Genomic DNA, 17,044 nt, shown 5'->3' with positions numbered 1-17,044 from the left:
CTTTGAAGGAACTCAACAGAGAAATTGTTCCAAACATCTTGGAACACTAACCACAGATCTTCTGTGGATGATCCGTAGGTTTGCGTCAGAGATGACTGAATACATTTACTGGAATTGAATTCTGCTTGAATTTTACAAAAATCCACTTTCACAAAAAATGCCGATTTTCAGCAATTTGCTTCAGTGTGGACTCAGTAAAATGGGAGCTGCTGGCCATCTTTGTGAACCGTAAGACCATTTATTTATTTTACTCACTTATATAGCGCCATTAATTCCACAGCGCTTTACATACATTATTGGCACTGTCCCCAATGGGGCTCACAATCTAGATTCCCTATCAGTATGTCTTTGGAGAGTGGGAGGAAACCGGAGAATCCAGAGGAAACCTATACAAACACGGGGAGAACTGGCAAACTCCTTGGAGATACTGTTCTTAGTGGGATTTGAACCCAGGACTCCAGCGCTGCAATGCTAACCACTGAGCCACCGTGCTACCCATGGAAAAAATGTTAAAAAATAAAAAACCTTATATTCACCTTACCGCTCAGCTCTCTGGTCCCTCAGCTCCTCATTGCCGCCCATCTGGTCCTCATTCCATCTTCACATTGTGAGGACCTAGGAAACTCATCCCTTATGTATCTATTTGTAACTCATCAGATGGCCGACAGAGGTGTGAATTATAAAACACTAACAATACTTACCCAGAAATAGGTCCGTTTGTCCATCTGATGAGTTACAAATAAATACATAAAAGTTGAGAGTAGGACATAAAGGCTAGCATAACATGTAAATGGCATCTAGCAGAAAGGTTTGCAATAGCTAACCTAAATGTGATACTATAATGTACATAGAACTTTGAGAAAGCAAATCGCTAAGTGTAATGAATATTAGGAGATCTTCATACCTCAGCTTCTCTGGCGTCTGATCACCATGAATACCGCCACATCCTGGATGACATAATGGCACGTGCCTCAGACTCCACTGTATGTGATTGGCTCTAAGGTAGAGTCTACGTGATTGGCTCTAGGGTGTGCGCGTCGGGGAAGGCCGGGGTTTAATCTATAAACCGCGAGTGGCTCTCAATGTAGCTCATAGATTCATACTCCTACAATGCCCTCTGTTTAGATATACAGTTTGTCAATGTGACTCTAAGGAATGTGCAATTTCTGGCTATGCTTTAGTAACAATAAAGGGCATAGTGCAATATTCCTGCTATAATTCTACTAAGGGCAGAGACACACAATCGCATCGTAATACTTGTACTGGCTGTCTGCTCTCTTGACCTGAGCCTGACAGCTGCATAGTAATTCCTCATGCTGTCATGCTCAGGTCAGGAGGGTGCCGGCCAGTCCGTGCAGTGCCATGCGATTCTCCCACGAGAAATACGGCAGTCTGTCTCTGCCCTAAGGGCAAGAGTGCAATATATTGAGGATAACTATGAGTGATATCCAATTGGGACTAAGTCCCTGATGTGGAGACACTGTAGGGTATAGAAATAAGTATAAAAAGGAACCTCAACTTGTGATTGGACTGAATAATATAATATTCCCACATAAATACGTCTGAGGGCGTAGGTGCAATACTATTGTAGATGGTGATCTACAAATATAATATTATCCTGATGTTATAACAATAATCAGGGGAATATTATCAATTAGACAGTTATTAGAAGGACAATAGTTAGAACAGAGGACATTAGCAGATATGAGTATTTTTATGAAATAATAGTATCCAATATATGACCTCAGAATGTAAAGTGGGGTTGTAGTGGATAGACTGCACAGGCACGGTGGAGTTGAAAATATATCATTTTAGAGTAATAACAATAAAAGTTAAATTTTATCTGCAGTCCACCTCAGTCAGTGATTTTGTTCTCATTGAATCTTCACATTGGATTGCCATCGACCGCTCTGATAGGGGTTTGATAGGCCAGGGTTCTGCTCATGCGCCTCAAAGGTCATGGCCTACGCCAAGACATCATGTTCTGCCAGTCCTGAGAAAATAGCAATGCTGGAAATCTTTTGATTTCAAAAGGAAGTAAACATGATTTGTCTTTCATCTGCTGCACTAAATTTTCTTGGCCAACCTCCAATTTTGCAGTCCCATTTCTTCATGTTTTTTTTCAAATGAGCTTGAATAGCGTTTCCTAAAATCCAAGTCTTCTTTGAAATCTTTGTCTGGAAGAGACCTTGCTGACGCAGAATAATACCTTGTGTCTTGTGCTTGTCTCAGTCTTGCCATGGTGTATGACCTATGACATGAAACTGTCTTCCACAACCTCACCTTTGCAGCAGAGTTTGGCTGTTCCGCACCCTGCATATATATGAAAATGATTTATACCTTGTTTGGTCGAACTGGTTACTCCTATGCTTGAATATAAATCTTGATGTTGTTTAAGTGTAACTACAATAATTGATTATTTGATGCCATTTTGAAGTCAAGGGCGGTCACACCAAAATTTCATATGGTTTAGATTTCTCTTTGGTCATTCACTTTGCACTTTGTTAATGGGTAAAAAAATATTAACACTTCTATTTTTGAAAGCATACTTACTTTGCAGAATTTTACCTGCCTAAATCATTTGCACAGTACAGCATGCAACTGTACAAGCACACAATTGCATACATCTGGGCATATGTTCATCATAAAGTTTCACACGGCCGGCCAATTGTAAAGCCTAAACATGCTGTGAATCTAGGCTTAGATAGAGGGACAGCTAGCAAAACCTCTAATGTCATGAGATGGAAACATTATTCACATAAAAACATCCATAATCCCTAAATAAACATGAATTCAGACTCCACTAAAAGAGTCTAATGTGCTCTTTAACTTTGCTAATGCTTTTGCTGATGAAAGATCCTACAGGGCTTTGCAGGTGCTTATTTAGATTGCATATCATTTTCTCTAGAGATTACATGTGCACAATCTGCTAGGTAATGCAAATATATTTTCCTCTACGTAAAATATATTTATTTTGTATAATGTTCAATGTGCAGCTAAATTCCCGGTGAATCACCATTTAACGTCTGAAATTGATCCATGGAAATTGCAAAATGGACAATTTGCTCCATTTCACATCCAGAATACCAATTTACTCATTGCCTGGTTTCCCGGAGTGACCCTGATTTCTGTTTAATTCAGATCAGAATGTATTAATATACAATCATATATTTCTATTTGCAAATATAATGGAATATTACACCCCCACATCTTAAACCTCACATTTAAACAGATTTTATGCAAAATAAAGAATATTATCAGACATTAATTCCAGTCATGAATCTCAAATACGCATTGGTGTATTAGGTCAGAAATAAATTAGCAATCAAAAGAACTTTCCTACAAATGTAATCTCCTGCTACCTGCAAAATCATAATTTGCTTTTAATATCCTATGGTAGTAATCGTTAGGTCTTATTTTGATCGATGTATTGTTCTACTTTTTAAATGGTCACCGTCGATTCAATAAACTTGGGCTCATACGATGGCCACTGCAATGGTTAAAACAACTGAAGGTTCTCTACTGTAAATTAGACGTCAGCCTCAAAAAATGCAAATTGTCTCTTCAGAGAGGAAGATGACTTGAACTCTATAGCGCCACCTATTGGAAGTAGCAATCTTACAAGTCAATATGGACCCTTTAACGAGTCTTGCAATATGACTTAGGATAAAAGCCAAAACAGGATCTCAATTTGCAGACACGGTGTTTCAGGGTATTGCCCCTCATCAGTGCAAAGTATGAGATCTGATTTGGCTAGGTGACTGGGGTCTAAGGGATAACGTTTCTCCTTGTGGAGAGTGACATACTTTGCACTGTCAAGGGTATATAGCCCAAAACACCGTGTCTGCAAATTGAGATTCTGATTTGGCTTTTATCCTAAGTCATATTGCAAGACTCATTAAAGGGTTGATTGTGACTTATGGGATCGCTACTTCCAATAGGTGGCACTATGGAGTTCTAGTCCTCTTCCTCTCTGAAGAGACAATTTGCATATTAAATTCCCCAGAGGAGCATTGCACGGCGAATAATCCTCCTTGTCTTGACAAGCCAGAGTTGGTATGTCACTCTCCACAAGGAGAAACGTAGCCTTAAAAAAGTTAATCCAAAGTGCAAGCTAATAGGTGTCTCCTTTTTGTCTGACTAGCTGTATACTGCCTGTTGTCTAGTGAAATCTGTTTCAATACATAATGGAAAGTGGTGAGAATGGAAGTTCTAGCATGTATAGTGCTGACAGAATGCTGGTGAAGATAAACTACATACCCAAAAAGAGTAGATGGGCCAGGCATGAGAATCAAGACAGTTCCTGGACATATTAGATTGTTATGTGCACAAAAAGCTTAGAAGAAAAAAAAACTAATTTGCTAAAGAGTAAAAATAATGTTCCTCCTTTACTGAATCAGTACTACACACCATTTAAAACAATTTAATTGTGTTCCTGAAGAAGAACATCCAACAATTACCTTAATCTACACTCGTCAATATTGAAAATGCAACACCAAGAAGAAAAAGTTGTGGAGTTATGAAAATCATAGAATGGATAGACATGTTAATGATGTACAAAAGCTGAAAAGATGGAAACAAAATTTTCTAAATATATTGACTTATTCAGCATCAAGTATGAGTGCATACTGCAGCAATTCCTGCCCTTAACCGCCTTGGCTGCTATCAATGAGGTCAATATTGGTTGTCTCAAGACTGTTCTACAATGCTGAATGCACTTGGGAACATAAATCATCAAGATCCACAGCTGGCAGCAAGCTTTCCAATTGTCGACCAATGACATCCCAGATTCTCTTGATGGGAGACAAGTCCACAGACGCTGCAGCCCATGGTACAATGTTTAGGCCATGTAGACAGCTCCCAGTAGCACAAGTAACATGGAACCTGGCATTGTTGTGTTGAAAAACTGCTACTGGGATACAGGAGAAATGTGTCCTACCACTGGTTTCCTGATCAAATCAATGTTACACTGAGCTGTTAGTGTACCTAGAATGAAGAGACTCGAGTACATTATGACAAATAATACCTTAATATCGGTAGTAGGAGTGGTGTGATGTTCCCTCATGAAATCATCATACTGTTGCTTCATGTGGTTTCATTAGACTCGAAGAATGGTGCTTAGCAATCCAATCTGTATTGCATAGTGAAATTGGACATCACATACCCAGCCAAACAGTGTCTACACCAACAGCCAGGAGTTTGCACCACATTATGCTTTGAGCCCGACGTCCAGCTACAGGTGTTCCATTGGTGCCCCATCATAGTACAGAGCAAGACAACCGTGGAGGCTGGAATGGAGGTCCATCTTCTTCAGCAATGTATCCATATTTTGTCTTAAATGCAATGATAGCCATAGACTGGTCTCGAGGCCACGTGGGTAATGCCATGAAGAAGCCTTCACAAGGGAAATTGAAAGTGTCCCAGTAGCCGTTTATATACTCCGCATACCTCTGAATCACATTACAAATCCTCTTAAGGCATCGCCCTTTAGGGGAGAACACTATGTAGCCATTGTACACAAAGCTCTGTATGGCAGCACATCATCTGCCTGTGGTTCTGTAATAGTGTGCATTAGACAGAGCTAAAAGCCACTGTACAAGTTACATGGTTGCTTTATGGGAAATACTGTATCTAGTTTCCTGCAGTAATAGGGGGCTTTAGCAGGCAGAGTTACCTGGATCTCTTTGTGGGGTCTGCTAGTAAACAAAATTATTATAATGATCATTTACACTATTTAAATAAATCTATCGTACCTCCCAAAGCCATAACACATGATACATAAATCTACAAATTGGCAATCACACGTTATAATAATTAATAAATACGCAGGTGCAAGTACACTGTGGCTTTACATGGAAATACTAAGCGTCAGCACTCTGCTATTACTGAGCACACAAATGCCACTATTGGCACACAGGTAAATATGGGAGGTTCCTTGTCCACATTTTAAGCAGCGTGTATGCTCATCTGCCTCCTTCAGATGAGACCCTAAACACTCACTTCTGTCTGTACGTAGACCTCAACTGAACTGAGGAAAAATGGGATCTTCTGGATTCTGAATCCTATTAGTTCTCCAAAAAGGCAAATTTCACTATTCTTACAAACATAAAAACAGGAGGTTCCTATTTTATTTTGACCTTAGTGTGTATGCACATTTGCTAAGGATAAGATGACCTTTTACAGATGGGACCCTACGATTCTCCTATTTTTTGTGCTCAGCCTTCAGCTGAACTTGAAAATAATTGGATGCAGAATCCAGAAGATTCTATTTATCTCCAGTTCATTTAAGGTCTAGGCACAGACAAATATGAGGGTTTAGTTTTGGGTTTCATCTAAAAGAAGTTGTCGGCAGGTGGGCATACACACTTTGATTACAATGTGGAGTAAGAATCTCACATTTTTATGTAGCAATAGTGGAACTCATGTAGCCAGCAGTAGTAGAGTGCTGCTGCATAACTTATCACATATACACACTCCTTTATCACTACAGGCACCCTTTATTACGCTATTATTAGGGCATCATGTTTTCTGCATTGTTCTGATCTTCTGTTTTTCCTTCTGTCATTATTCTGCTTGTCAAAGGCGTGAGGCACTGATTGAACAGTGCAATAGAATTTAGGGCCATGCCCCCAACTAGTATCACCCAATTGTCAATTTACTCATACATTTCTAGGATGAATAACAGAAAAAAACACATAACTCAAAGTTTTAATAAATATGAAGTGAAAAAAATATAGGTCTAAATGAAATTTATGGGATCAAATAAATAAAATTGGTATATGTATTCACCCCTTTTCCTACGTAGCCCCTAAACATTTCTGGTGGAAGCATTTACCTACATAAGTCACATGTTTAGTGAAAGGAAGTCCAACTGTGTGCAATCTAAGTGTCAGGTGGTCTGTCAGTATATACATACCTTTTCTGAAAGGCCACAGAGGCTGCAACACCACTAAACAAGAGGCTCCACTAACCAAACACCATGAAGACCAAGGAGATCTCCAAACAAGTCAGGGCCAAAGTTGGGTTATGAGAAAAAAATATCCCAATCTCTGATGAACCCCCGGAGAACCATCAAATACATTATCATCAAATGGAAAGAAGATGGTACCACAACAAACCTGCCAAGAGAGGGCCGCCCACCAAAACACTCAGCCCGGGCAATGAGGGCATTAATCAGAGAGGCAGCAAAGAGATCAAAGGTAACCCTGAAGGAGCTGCAGAGTTCCCAAGCAGAGACTGGAGTATCTGTCTATAGGACCACAATAAGCCGTACTCTCCATAGAGGTGGCCTTTATGGAAGAGTGGGCATAAAAAAAGCCTTTACTTACAGTACACACAAAAATTGTAAGGCTCATTTGAGTTTGCCAAAAGACATGTGGGAGACTCCCCAAATGTATGGAGGAAGGTGCTGTGGTCAGATGAGACCAAAATTTAACTTTTTGGCCACCAAGGTAAACGCTATGTCTGGCCACAAACCAATACAGCTCATCACCTCAAGAACACCATCCCCACAGTTAAATATGGTGGTGGCAGCATCATGCTGTGGGGATGATTTTCGGCAATGGGGACAGGGAAAATGGTCTGAGTCGAGAGGAAGATGGATACTGAAGTTTGTTTCAGTCTGTCACTGACTGATTTGAGACTGGGACAGAAGTTCACCTTCCAACAAGACAATGACCCAAAGAATACTGCTAAAGCAACACTCGAGAGGTTTAAGGGGGAACGTGTAAATATTTTGGGAGTGGCCTAGGCAAAGCCCAGACCTTAATCCAATTGGGAATCTGTGGTCAGACTTGAAGGAGCTGGAGCAGTTCTGCGTTGAGGAAATGGGCAAAATTCCCAATGACAAGATGTGGAAAGGTCATAGAGATTTAGCCAAAGCGACTTGCAGCTGAAATTGCCACAATAGGAGGCTCTACAATGGGGGTGAATATGTACAGTTAAGTTTTCAGTTATTTTGTCCCATTTGTTGTTTGCTTCACAATTAAGAGAAAATCACATGCTCACAGTTATGGGCATGTTCTTTGCATGAACTGATGCAAACCGAAAAAAACCCAGATGCTGTGGTAAATCATTTTAAAGTAGGGGGTAAATATGTTGTGTACATTTTCAGAAGATAAAGGTCTTAAGAGAGCAGTCTGCAGCCTTGCATTCAGCACATGCTACTGTTAAGCCTGAACTTTTTCTCTCAATATAATAGATGATTTAATCTGACCTAGGGAGGTGGGCGTAAATTGTTGAATTAAATAGGAACTCTATAATTACAGCAATTTAACTCACGATTTCCGATGTCTGGCCTGGACTATTTTTGTACTTCCATTGTTAAAATGACAGGCAGATTTCAAACTGCAGGGAAACATTATTTTACAGTGTCAGCTCAGGATGACTTATGCTGTTCTTTTCTCAAGAGGTATCCAGGTCTCTCACATTGTATTTTTCATCCATAAATTGCATTATTTCCTCTAGTGACACAGAATTCCACTGTAATTCCTATAAAATGTCTAAATATTGTCCCTACTCTGGAAAGAGCACATAACGATCACTGAGTCGATTACCTCCATCATTCACATTATCAGGGCAGTTGTCTGATTTATTCATCCATTCCTATACAGTATATCATAACTGCAGCTGAAAAAATTGTCCAAATCAGAACCAGAAGTGGCAGTGTATTTCATGTATTTCACATAGCTAGCAGCTAAACTCTTCTTCAGCTGACAGCTATGGACCTGCTACAGTGGGGAAAATAAGTATTTGATACACTGCCGATTTTCCCACCTACAAAGAGTGCTAAGAGGTCTGTAATTTTTATCGTACGTACACTTCAACTGTGAGTGACAGAATCTAAAAAGAAAAAAACTGAAAATCACATTGTATGATTTTTACATAATTCATTTGCATTTTATTGCATGAACTAAGTATTTGATACAATAGAAACATTGAACTTATTATTTGGTACAGAAACCTTTGTTTGCAATTACAGAGGTCAGACTTTTACTGTAGTTCTTAACCAAGTTTGCGCACACTGCAGCAGGGATTTTGGCAACCTCCATACAGATCTTCTCCAGATCTTTCAGGTTTTGGGGCTGTTGCTGGGCAACATTGAGTTTCAGCTCTTTCCAAAGATTTTTTTACTGTATTTAGGTCTGGAGACTGGCTAGGCCACTCCAGGACCTAACGGAGCCACTCCTTAGTTGCCATGTGTGTTTCGGGTCATTGTCTTGCTGGAAGACAAAGCCATGACCCATCTTCAATGCTCTTACTGAGGGGCAAAGACGCTGTTGGCCAAATTCTTGCAATATATGACCCCATCCATTTTCCCTTCAAAAAGGTGCAGTCCCCTTTGCAGAAAAGCACCTCCAAAGTATGATGTTTTCCCCACCATGCTTCAAGGATGGGACGGTGTACTTGGGGTTGTACTCATCCTTCTTCTTCCTCCAAACACGGCTAGTGGAGTGGCTATCAGAAAGTTCTATTTTGGTCTCATCTGACCACACGACCTTCTCCCATGCCTCCTCTGGATCATCCAGATGGTCACTAGCGAACTTCAAACGGGCCTGGACATGTGCTGGCGTGAGCAGGGGGACCTTGCGTGCCTGCAGGATTTTAATCGATGACGGCATAGTGTGCTACTAACGTTAATGTTTGAGACTGTGGTCCCAGCTCTTTTTAAGTCATTGACCAGGTCCTCCTGTCTACTTTTGGGCGGATTATTGACCTTTCTCATAATCATCCTTACCCCCACGAGGTGAGATCTTGCATGGAGCCACAGACCGAGGAAGACTGACAGTCATCTTGTGTTTCTTCAATTTTCTAATAAATTTTGCCAACAGTTTTTTCCTTGACTATTGTCCTGTAGCCCATCCCAGTCTTTTGCAAGTCTACAATTGTGTTCCTGATGTCCTTAGACAGCTCTTTTGTCTTGGCCATGGTGGAGAGGTTGGAGTGTGATTGATTGAATGTGTGGACAAGTGTCTTTTATACAGGTAGTGAGTTCAAACAGGAGCAATTAATACAGGTAATGGGTGCAGAGTAGGAGGGCTTCTTAAAGAAAAACTAACAGGTCTGTGAAAGGGACGATTCTTGCTGGTTGGTAGGTGATCAAATACTTATATCATGCAATAAAATTGAATTTAACTATGTAAAAATCATACAATGTGGTTTCCTGGTTCTTACGTTTAGATCCTGTCTCTCAGGGCAGAGACAGATTGCCATATTTATCATGCGAGGATCGCATCTTAAACCTCGTACTGGCTGTTGGCTCTCCTGACCTGAGCTTGACAGCTGCGTAGTAATCCATCACACTGTTGTGCTCAGGTCAGGAGAGGTGCCAGGCCAGTCCGTGCAGTGCGATTCTCGCACGAGAAATATGGCAGTCTGACTCTGCCCTCACAGTTGAAGTGTACCTACGACAAACATTACGGACCTCTCCATTCTTTGTAGGTGGGAAAACTTGCAAAATCAGCAGTGTATGAAATTTTCCCCGCTGTACTTGTAGAGAAGGGGAGTAAGCCAATGGAACTGGACCACTCCCCTTTTCCTGAAGTGCTCTGAGGGTGTGTTGATGCACTCAGAGAAAATGGATATACCCTAATACACTTCCAGACAGACCAATTTGCATACAGCATTAAAACTTGATTTCTCTGTGCTTGCACGTCGAATTACCATAAAACAGGTATTATGTTCATTGTGTTATTAGGACCTTTGCAATCATGCCACTAGGCTAAGTAATAAAAATGTCCTGACAACTTTCATTTACTTTGCGTTTATGTTCACCATAAGTCTATCTCCTCCACTACAATTCAACCTATCTAGTAGTTCTGAGAAAACGCGGTCAGTTCATTTTAACTGAGATGTAAAGTTGCACGCATTACATTCGGGCAAGACCCAGTGTAGGTGTAGTACAGGCCTCCACGTGCCACCGCTTCATCAGCTGCCATGTGTGGAGATAGTCTCACTTGGAAGAAATATTCTTAATATAGTAACATTCTGGAATATATATAATGTGATTAGACCTTAATATACAGCATGCAAATAAAGAGGGTTTTCTTCTGTCAGATGGGTACAAAAAAATTATCTGAACATCTCTCAAAGAAATCCTAAGTATCCAAGCACCTCTATGCGTGCCCTAATACCGCTCAGTATAAAATAGAGACTGAATATGGCCGCCCGCACAATGCATTATCATTACTTTTTTTGCACCTGTTTAGCAGCTTTTTAATTTTGCTTAATTGGAGTTTTGCTGCAAGGGTTCGTCCGGGATTAAAAAAAACAATGGACAGATAGTAGAGGACGTAATAAATTTACAAAAAATATACAATATGTTCTCATCTTTGGTTAATCCCCTATTTACGTCATGTGCTCTGACAGATTGCTGAAAGGTTGCAGCCGATCAGCGCCCTGATTGACTGCAGTGGTCACGTGATATAATAATGTTATATTGTTATACCACGTGCGAGACTTACCGACTAAGCCAATCCAGAAGCAAATATGCAATTTTTTATTTTATGCTGCATCTTGGCGTGATTCAGATGGTAATGTCTAGTAGTGAACAATCCCTTTTATACTTCACTAAAGGTTTGAATGTGTGAAAGAACGCCAACATTTAGGGGTTTTTATCAAGGCTAAAAATAACATGAAATGGCACTCACGTGGATTTCCTTTTCGTAATCAAGAGGAAGTAGCTTGACAAAGTTATCTGGAAACACACCTCTTCTGCCGTTTAGTTCTCCTTCCCACCATCCCACGTCCACACAGTCCTAATAAAAAAATCACGTTATAGCTATTCAATGAGCTTTTGTCATCTAACTAACAGTATAACTTACAGAAAAAGAATACCTGACAAAACTAAGAATTTTCAACAAACACTATTTCAATTAAAGAATTAGAAGATATGTTTGAAAGTTGTTCTGTCTTTTGAACTTGTAATTTATGTGCATTCAAATATATGTATTTCTTGGAAATAAGTATTAGCTTGAATCAGTAACAATAATAATATTACAACTTCCATTGGTTGAAACCAATCGATCAAGTAATATACGATAACATATGATAATGTCTATAGTTTGTGCTATTAGCAACTATGGCTTTGTATAAAAAGCTTCCATTTTAAAACCCTATAATTGGAAGCATACAGCCTCAGAAAAATAGTAAATCTTTTTAACTTTTGTGGTACTAATAATTTTAGCAAAAAATTATATAGGTTTTGCAAATGCAACCTGGCTCAGATGTATAGTTTAAGTCGGTTGCACATGTCCAACATTCATGGCACGGACCTTGATGTCATATGTATCAATAAGACTGTTGAGTTTGGGTCAGGAGACCACGAACGGTCAGGGCATTGAATATTAGAAATGTGAAAATGGCCTTGCACGTCCAGTTGCGAAAATGTCAGTGACAAATCTGCTGAAAATGAACATCCTATGGGAGGGGAAAATAGAAAATACGGACCTAGAAACGCAATCTTTTTTTGGAAATTATTTTATGCGTTAGAGGTTGCTAATACTATATAGTGCTGTTATAAATTGTGCTATCAAGAGTAGTCCTAAAGATTTGGCTACATGACAACTTTATCTGTGACACCTGTCACGAACACCAAAGTTTGCTAAGTGTCGCTCCTATATCACAGCACGAAACAAGTGAAAGAGCTGGTAGCATTGTCAGACTTCTGCGACAAGCAAGTCACAAAATAATTGGATAGGCCATCAATATCAAATCAGTGAGGGATGACACCCCGCACCCTCACCGATCAGCTCTTTTCGGTGCCAGCATCGGTTGGAAGGGATCAGTTGTGGAGCGGAACAGCACAGCTCCGTAAACTGTATAATAGCCTCAGCCGGGTACTGCACGGCCATTACACAGTTGGTGGAGCTGTGCTGTTTCCCAGTGCAACTGATCACTCCTGGCTGCCACCGACACTGAGAACAGCTGGATGGTATGAGTGACCAATGTCGCACCCCCACTTATACTGATGACCTATCCTAAGGTAAAGTATAAAACATTGGACTATCCCTTTTAAATATGGCACTGACAAGACAAAAAACTACTCAATATTTATCTGGTTTTCATACTAATGGAGTTTACTCTTACAAATTTTGGTTACATTTGTAACACTGTTTCCATTGCTTGTAACGTGACATGTTTACAGCAATGACAATTTTACAATTGGCAGAAGGATTGTTCTCAGAACTTTTTCATGTGAATCAGGTTACCGTAGTTAATATTGTAAGGTGTCACAAAAAGTGGGAATTCTTTTTATTTCTTTAAGAGCCTCGAAAACCCTTGTCACTACATGTACAATCTAGAGTATTTATCTTACTTACTGGTATGTGGGTACTTTTCCACCCCACTTGCATGCCCACCAATCATACAATAGTTCCATAATATTACGATAGGCAAAATATTTCCACTACACATAAAAAGCATAAATGTCACAACTCTATAGTTGGAATAACCGGGGCCAGGGGTTCCATCCCTGTCCCTAATGCTATGGGGTGCCATAGCTATGCCTGCACCCCAAATTACTTCTGATGGCGAAGACGCCGGGCCACATACCTTGCTGACCTCCTGCATCAGCCCTATAGCTGTCAATCTCGCCCACCCAGGGAAGTGGGGATTAATAGTGCATGTATATACACAAACCAGACTAACAAGAGAGGATGTACAGGTCAAATGAAATACCAACCATACAAATATGTATTCACACAATTGAGAGGAACACTGGAGAGAAAAGGGGGGTAAGCAATATATGAGAGGATGAAGAATCACACACAGCAGAAACACCAAGCAACAATCGCAAATCAACACTCCAAACGCCTCTACCAACAACCGACTCTTCCTCCTCTCCAGGCAGTAGAAAGCTAACACTAGCAATACAAATTACCAGAGGTCAGTATATATAGCAGAGCACTGAACAGCTGAGATCATCCAAGCAGGGATGCTTCAGAGACTCTAAGCTGAACAGTTTAACCTCTGCACTGCTAAATGTGAAGGGAAAGTCCTTCTAATCAGTGAAGGAGTAAGTAGAATCATACACCGCGGTCTTCTGGCCGGTCGAGGTGGGGTGGGCCCGTATGACCACCGACGGGATAGTACGTCCAGCGCGATCGGCCGCGCTCACGGGGGGAACGCGGCCGATCGCGGCCGGGTGTCAGCTGACTATCGCAGCTGACATCCGGCACTATGTGCCAGGAGCGGTCACGGACCGCCCCCGGCACATTAACCCCGGGCACACTGCGATCAAACATGATCGCAGTGTTCCGGCGGTATAGGGAAGCATCGTGCAGGGAGGAGACACGCTGCGTGCTTCCCTGAGACCCCTGGAGCAACGCAATGTGATCACGTTGCTCCGAGGGTCTCTTCCTCCCTGCGGCAGGCCCGGATCCAAAATGGCCGCGGCATCCGAGTCCTGCAGGGAGGTGGCTTCACTGCGCCTGCTCAGAGCAGGCGCCGGGAAGCCTCCAGGATCTGTGCACGTCAGATCGCTGATCTGACACAGTGCACACCAAAGTGTCAGATCAGCGATCTTACACTATAACATGATGCCCCCCCTGGGGCAATGTTATAGTGTAAAAAAAAAAAATTCACATGTGTAAAAAAAAATAAAAAAATTTCCAAATAAAATGCAAAAAAAAAAAATATATATTGTTCCTATAAATACATTTCTTTATCTAAATAATAATAAAAAAACAATAAAAGTACACATATTTAGTATCGCCGCATCCGTAGCGACCCGACCTATAAAACTGTCCCACTAGTTAACCCCTTCAGTGAACACCGTAAAAAAAAAAAAAAAAAAACGAGGCAAAAAACAATGCTTTATTATCATACCGCCAAATAAAAAGTGGAATAACACGCGATCAAAAAGAAGGATATAAATATCCATGGTACCGCTGAAAACGTCATCTCCCGCAAAAAACGAGACGCCATACAGTGTCATCAAAGAAAAAATAAAAAAGTTATAGTCCTCAGAATAAAGCGACGCAAAAATAATTATTTTTTCTATAAAATAGTTTTTATTGTATAAAAGCGCCAAAACATAAAAAATGATATAAATGAGGTATCGCTGTAATCGTACTGACCCGAAGAATAAAACTGCTTAATCCATTTTACCAAATGCAGAACGGTATAAACGCCTCCCCCAAAAGAAATTCATGAATAGCTGGTTTTTGGTCATTCTGCCTCACAAAAATCGGAATAAAAAGCGATCAAAAAATGTCATGTGCCCGAAAATGGTACCAATAAAAACATCAACTCGTCCCGCAAAAAACAAGACCTCACATGACTCTGTGGACCAAAATATGGAAAAATTATAGCTCTCAAAATGTGGTAACGCAAAAAATATTTTTTGAAATAAAAAGCGTCTTTCAGTGTGTGACGGCTGCCAATCATAAAAATCTACTAAAAAACCCGCTGTAAAAGTAAATCAAACACCCTTTCATCACCCCCTTAGTTAGCGAAAAATTTAAAAAAACTATTTATTTCCATTTTCCCATTAGGGTTAGGGCTAGGGTTAGGGCAAAGGTTAGGGTTGGGGCTAGGGTTAAGGCTACAGTTAGGGTTGGGGCTAAAGTTAGGGTTGGGGCTAAAGTTAGGGTTAGAGTTTGGATTACATTTACGGTTGGGAATAGGGTTGGGATTAGGGTTAGGGGTGTGTCAAGGTTAGGGGTGTGGTTAGGGTTACCGTTGGGATTAGGGTCAGGGATGTGTTTGGATTAGGGTTTCCGTTATAATTGGGGGGTTTCACTGTTTAGGCACATCAGGGGCTCTCCAAACGCGACATGGCGTCCGATCTCAATTCCAGCCAATTCTGCGTTGAAAAAGTAAAACAGTGCTCCTTCCCTTCCGAGCTCTCCCGTGCACCCAAACAGGGGTTTACCCCAACATATGGGGTATCAGAGTATTCAGGACACATTGGACAACAACTTTTGGGGTCCAATTTCTCCTGTTAACCTTGGAAAAATACAAAACTGAGGGCTAAAAAATATTTTTTGTGGAAAAAAAATAATTTTTATTTTCATGGCTCTGCGTTATGAACTGTAGTGAAACACTTGGGGGTTCAAAGCTCTCACAACACATTTAGATGAGTTCCTTAGGGGGTCTACTTTCCAAAATGGTGTCACTTGTGGGGGGTTTCAATGTTTAGGCACATCAGTGGCTCTCCAAACGCAACATGGCGTCCCATCTCAATTCCTGTAAATTTTGCATTGAAAAGACAAACGGCGCTCCTTCCCTTCCGAGCTCTCCCATGCGCCCAAACAGTGGTTTACCCCCACATATGGGGTATCAGCATACTCAGGACAAATTGTACAACAACTTTTGGGGTCCAATTTCTTCTCTTACCCTTGGGAAAATAAAAAATTGGGGGCGAAAAAATCATTTTTGTGAAAAAATATGATTTTTTCTTTTTACGGCTCTGCATTATAAACTTCTGTGAATCATTTAATGGGTCAAAGTGCTCACCACACATCTGGATAAGTTCCTTAGGGGGTCTACTTTCCAAAATGGTGTCACTTGTGGGGGGTTTCAATGTTTAGGCACATCAGGGGCTCTCCAACGCAACATGGCGTCCCATCTCAATTCCAGTCAATTTTGCATTGAAAAGTCAAATGGCGCTCCTTCGCTTCCGAGCTCTACCATGCACCCAAACAGTGGTTTACCCCCACATATGGGGTATCGGCGTACTCAGGACAAATTGTACAACAACTTTTGTTGTCCATTTCCTCCTGTTACTCTTGGTAAAATAAAACAAATTGGAGCTGAAGTAAATTTTTTGTGAAAAAAAGTTAAATGTTAATTTTTATTTAAACATTCCAAAAATTCCTGTGAAACACCTGAAGGGTTAATAAACTTCTTGAATGTGGTTTTGAGCACCTTGAGGGGTGCAGTTTTTAGAATGGTGTCACACTTGGTTATTTTCTATCATATAGACCCCTCAAAATGACTTCAAATGAGATGTGGTCCCTAAAAAAAAATGGTGTTGTAAAAATGAGAAATTGCTGGTCAACTTTTAACCCTTATAACTCCCTAACAAAATAAAATTTTGATT

The 17,044-nt window shown here is 40.6% G+C and overlaps 1 protein-coding gene across 2 annotated transcripts in view; it reads right to left on the bottom strand.

Annotated features, from left to right (window-relative positions):
- SH3KBP1 (SH3 domain containing kinase binding protein 1) overlaps positions 1–17,044 on the bottom strand; it is a 530,500-nt gene that overhangs the window by 70,997 nt on the left and 442,459 nt on the right. For both annotated transcript variants that reach the window (XM_077294639.1, XM_077294640.1), the window contains one exon: positions 11,649–11,756. In XM_077294639.1, the coding sequence (XP_077150754.1) occupies positions 11,649–11,756 (108 nt within the window). The remainder of the gene's footprint in view (positions 1–11,648; positions 11,757–17,044) is intronic.

Source organism: Ranitomeya variabilis, chromosome 3, assembly GCF_051348905.1.
Source record: "Ranitomeya variabilis isolate aRanVar5 chromosome 3, aRanVar5.hap1, whole genome shotgun sequence".
Classification (NCBI taxonomy): domain Eukaryota; kingdom Metazoa; phylum Chordata; class Amphibia; order Anura; family Dendrobatidae; genus Ranitomeya; species Ranitomeya variabilis.
The sequence above is the reverse complement of the archived record's forward strand: the minus strand, read 5'-3'. Positions and strand labels throughout refer to the sequence as shown.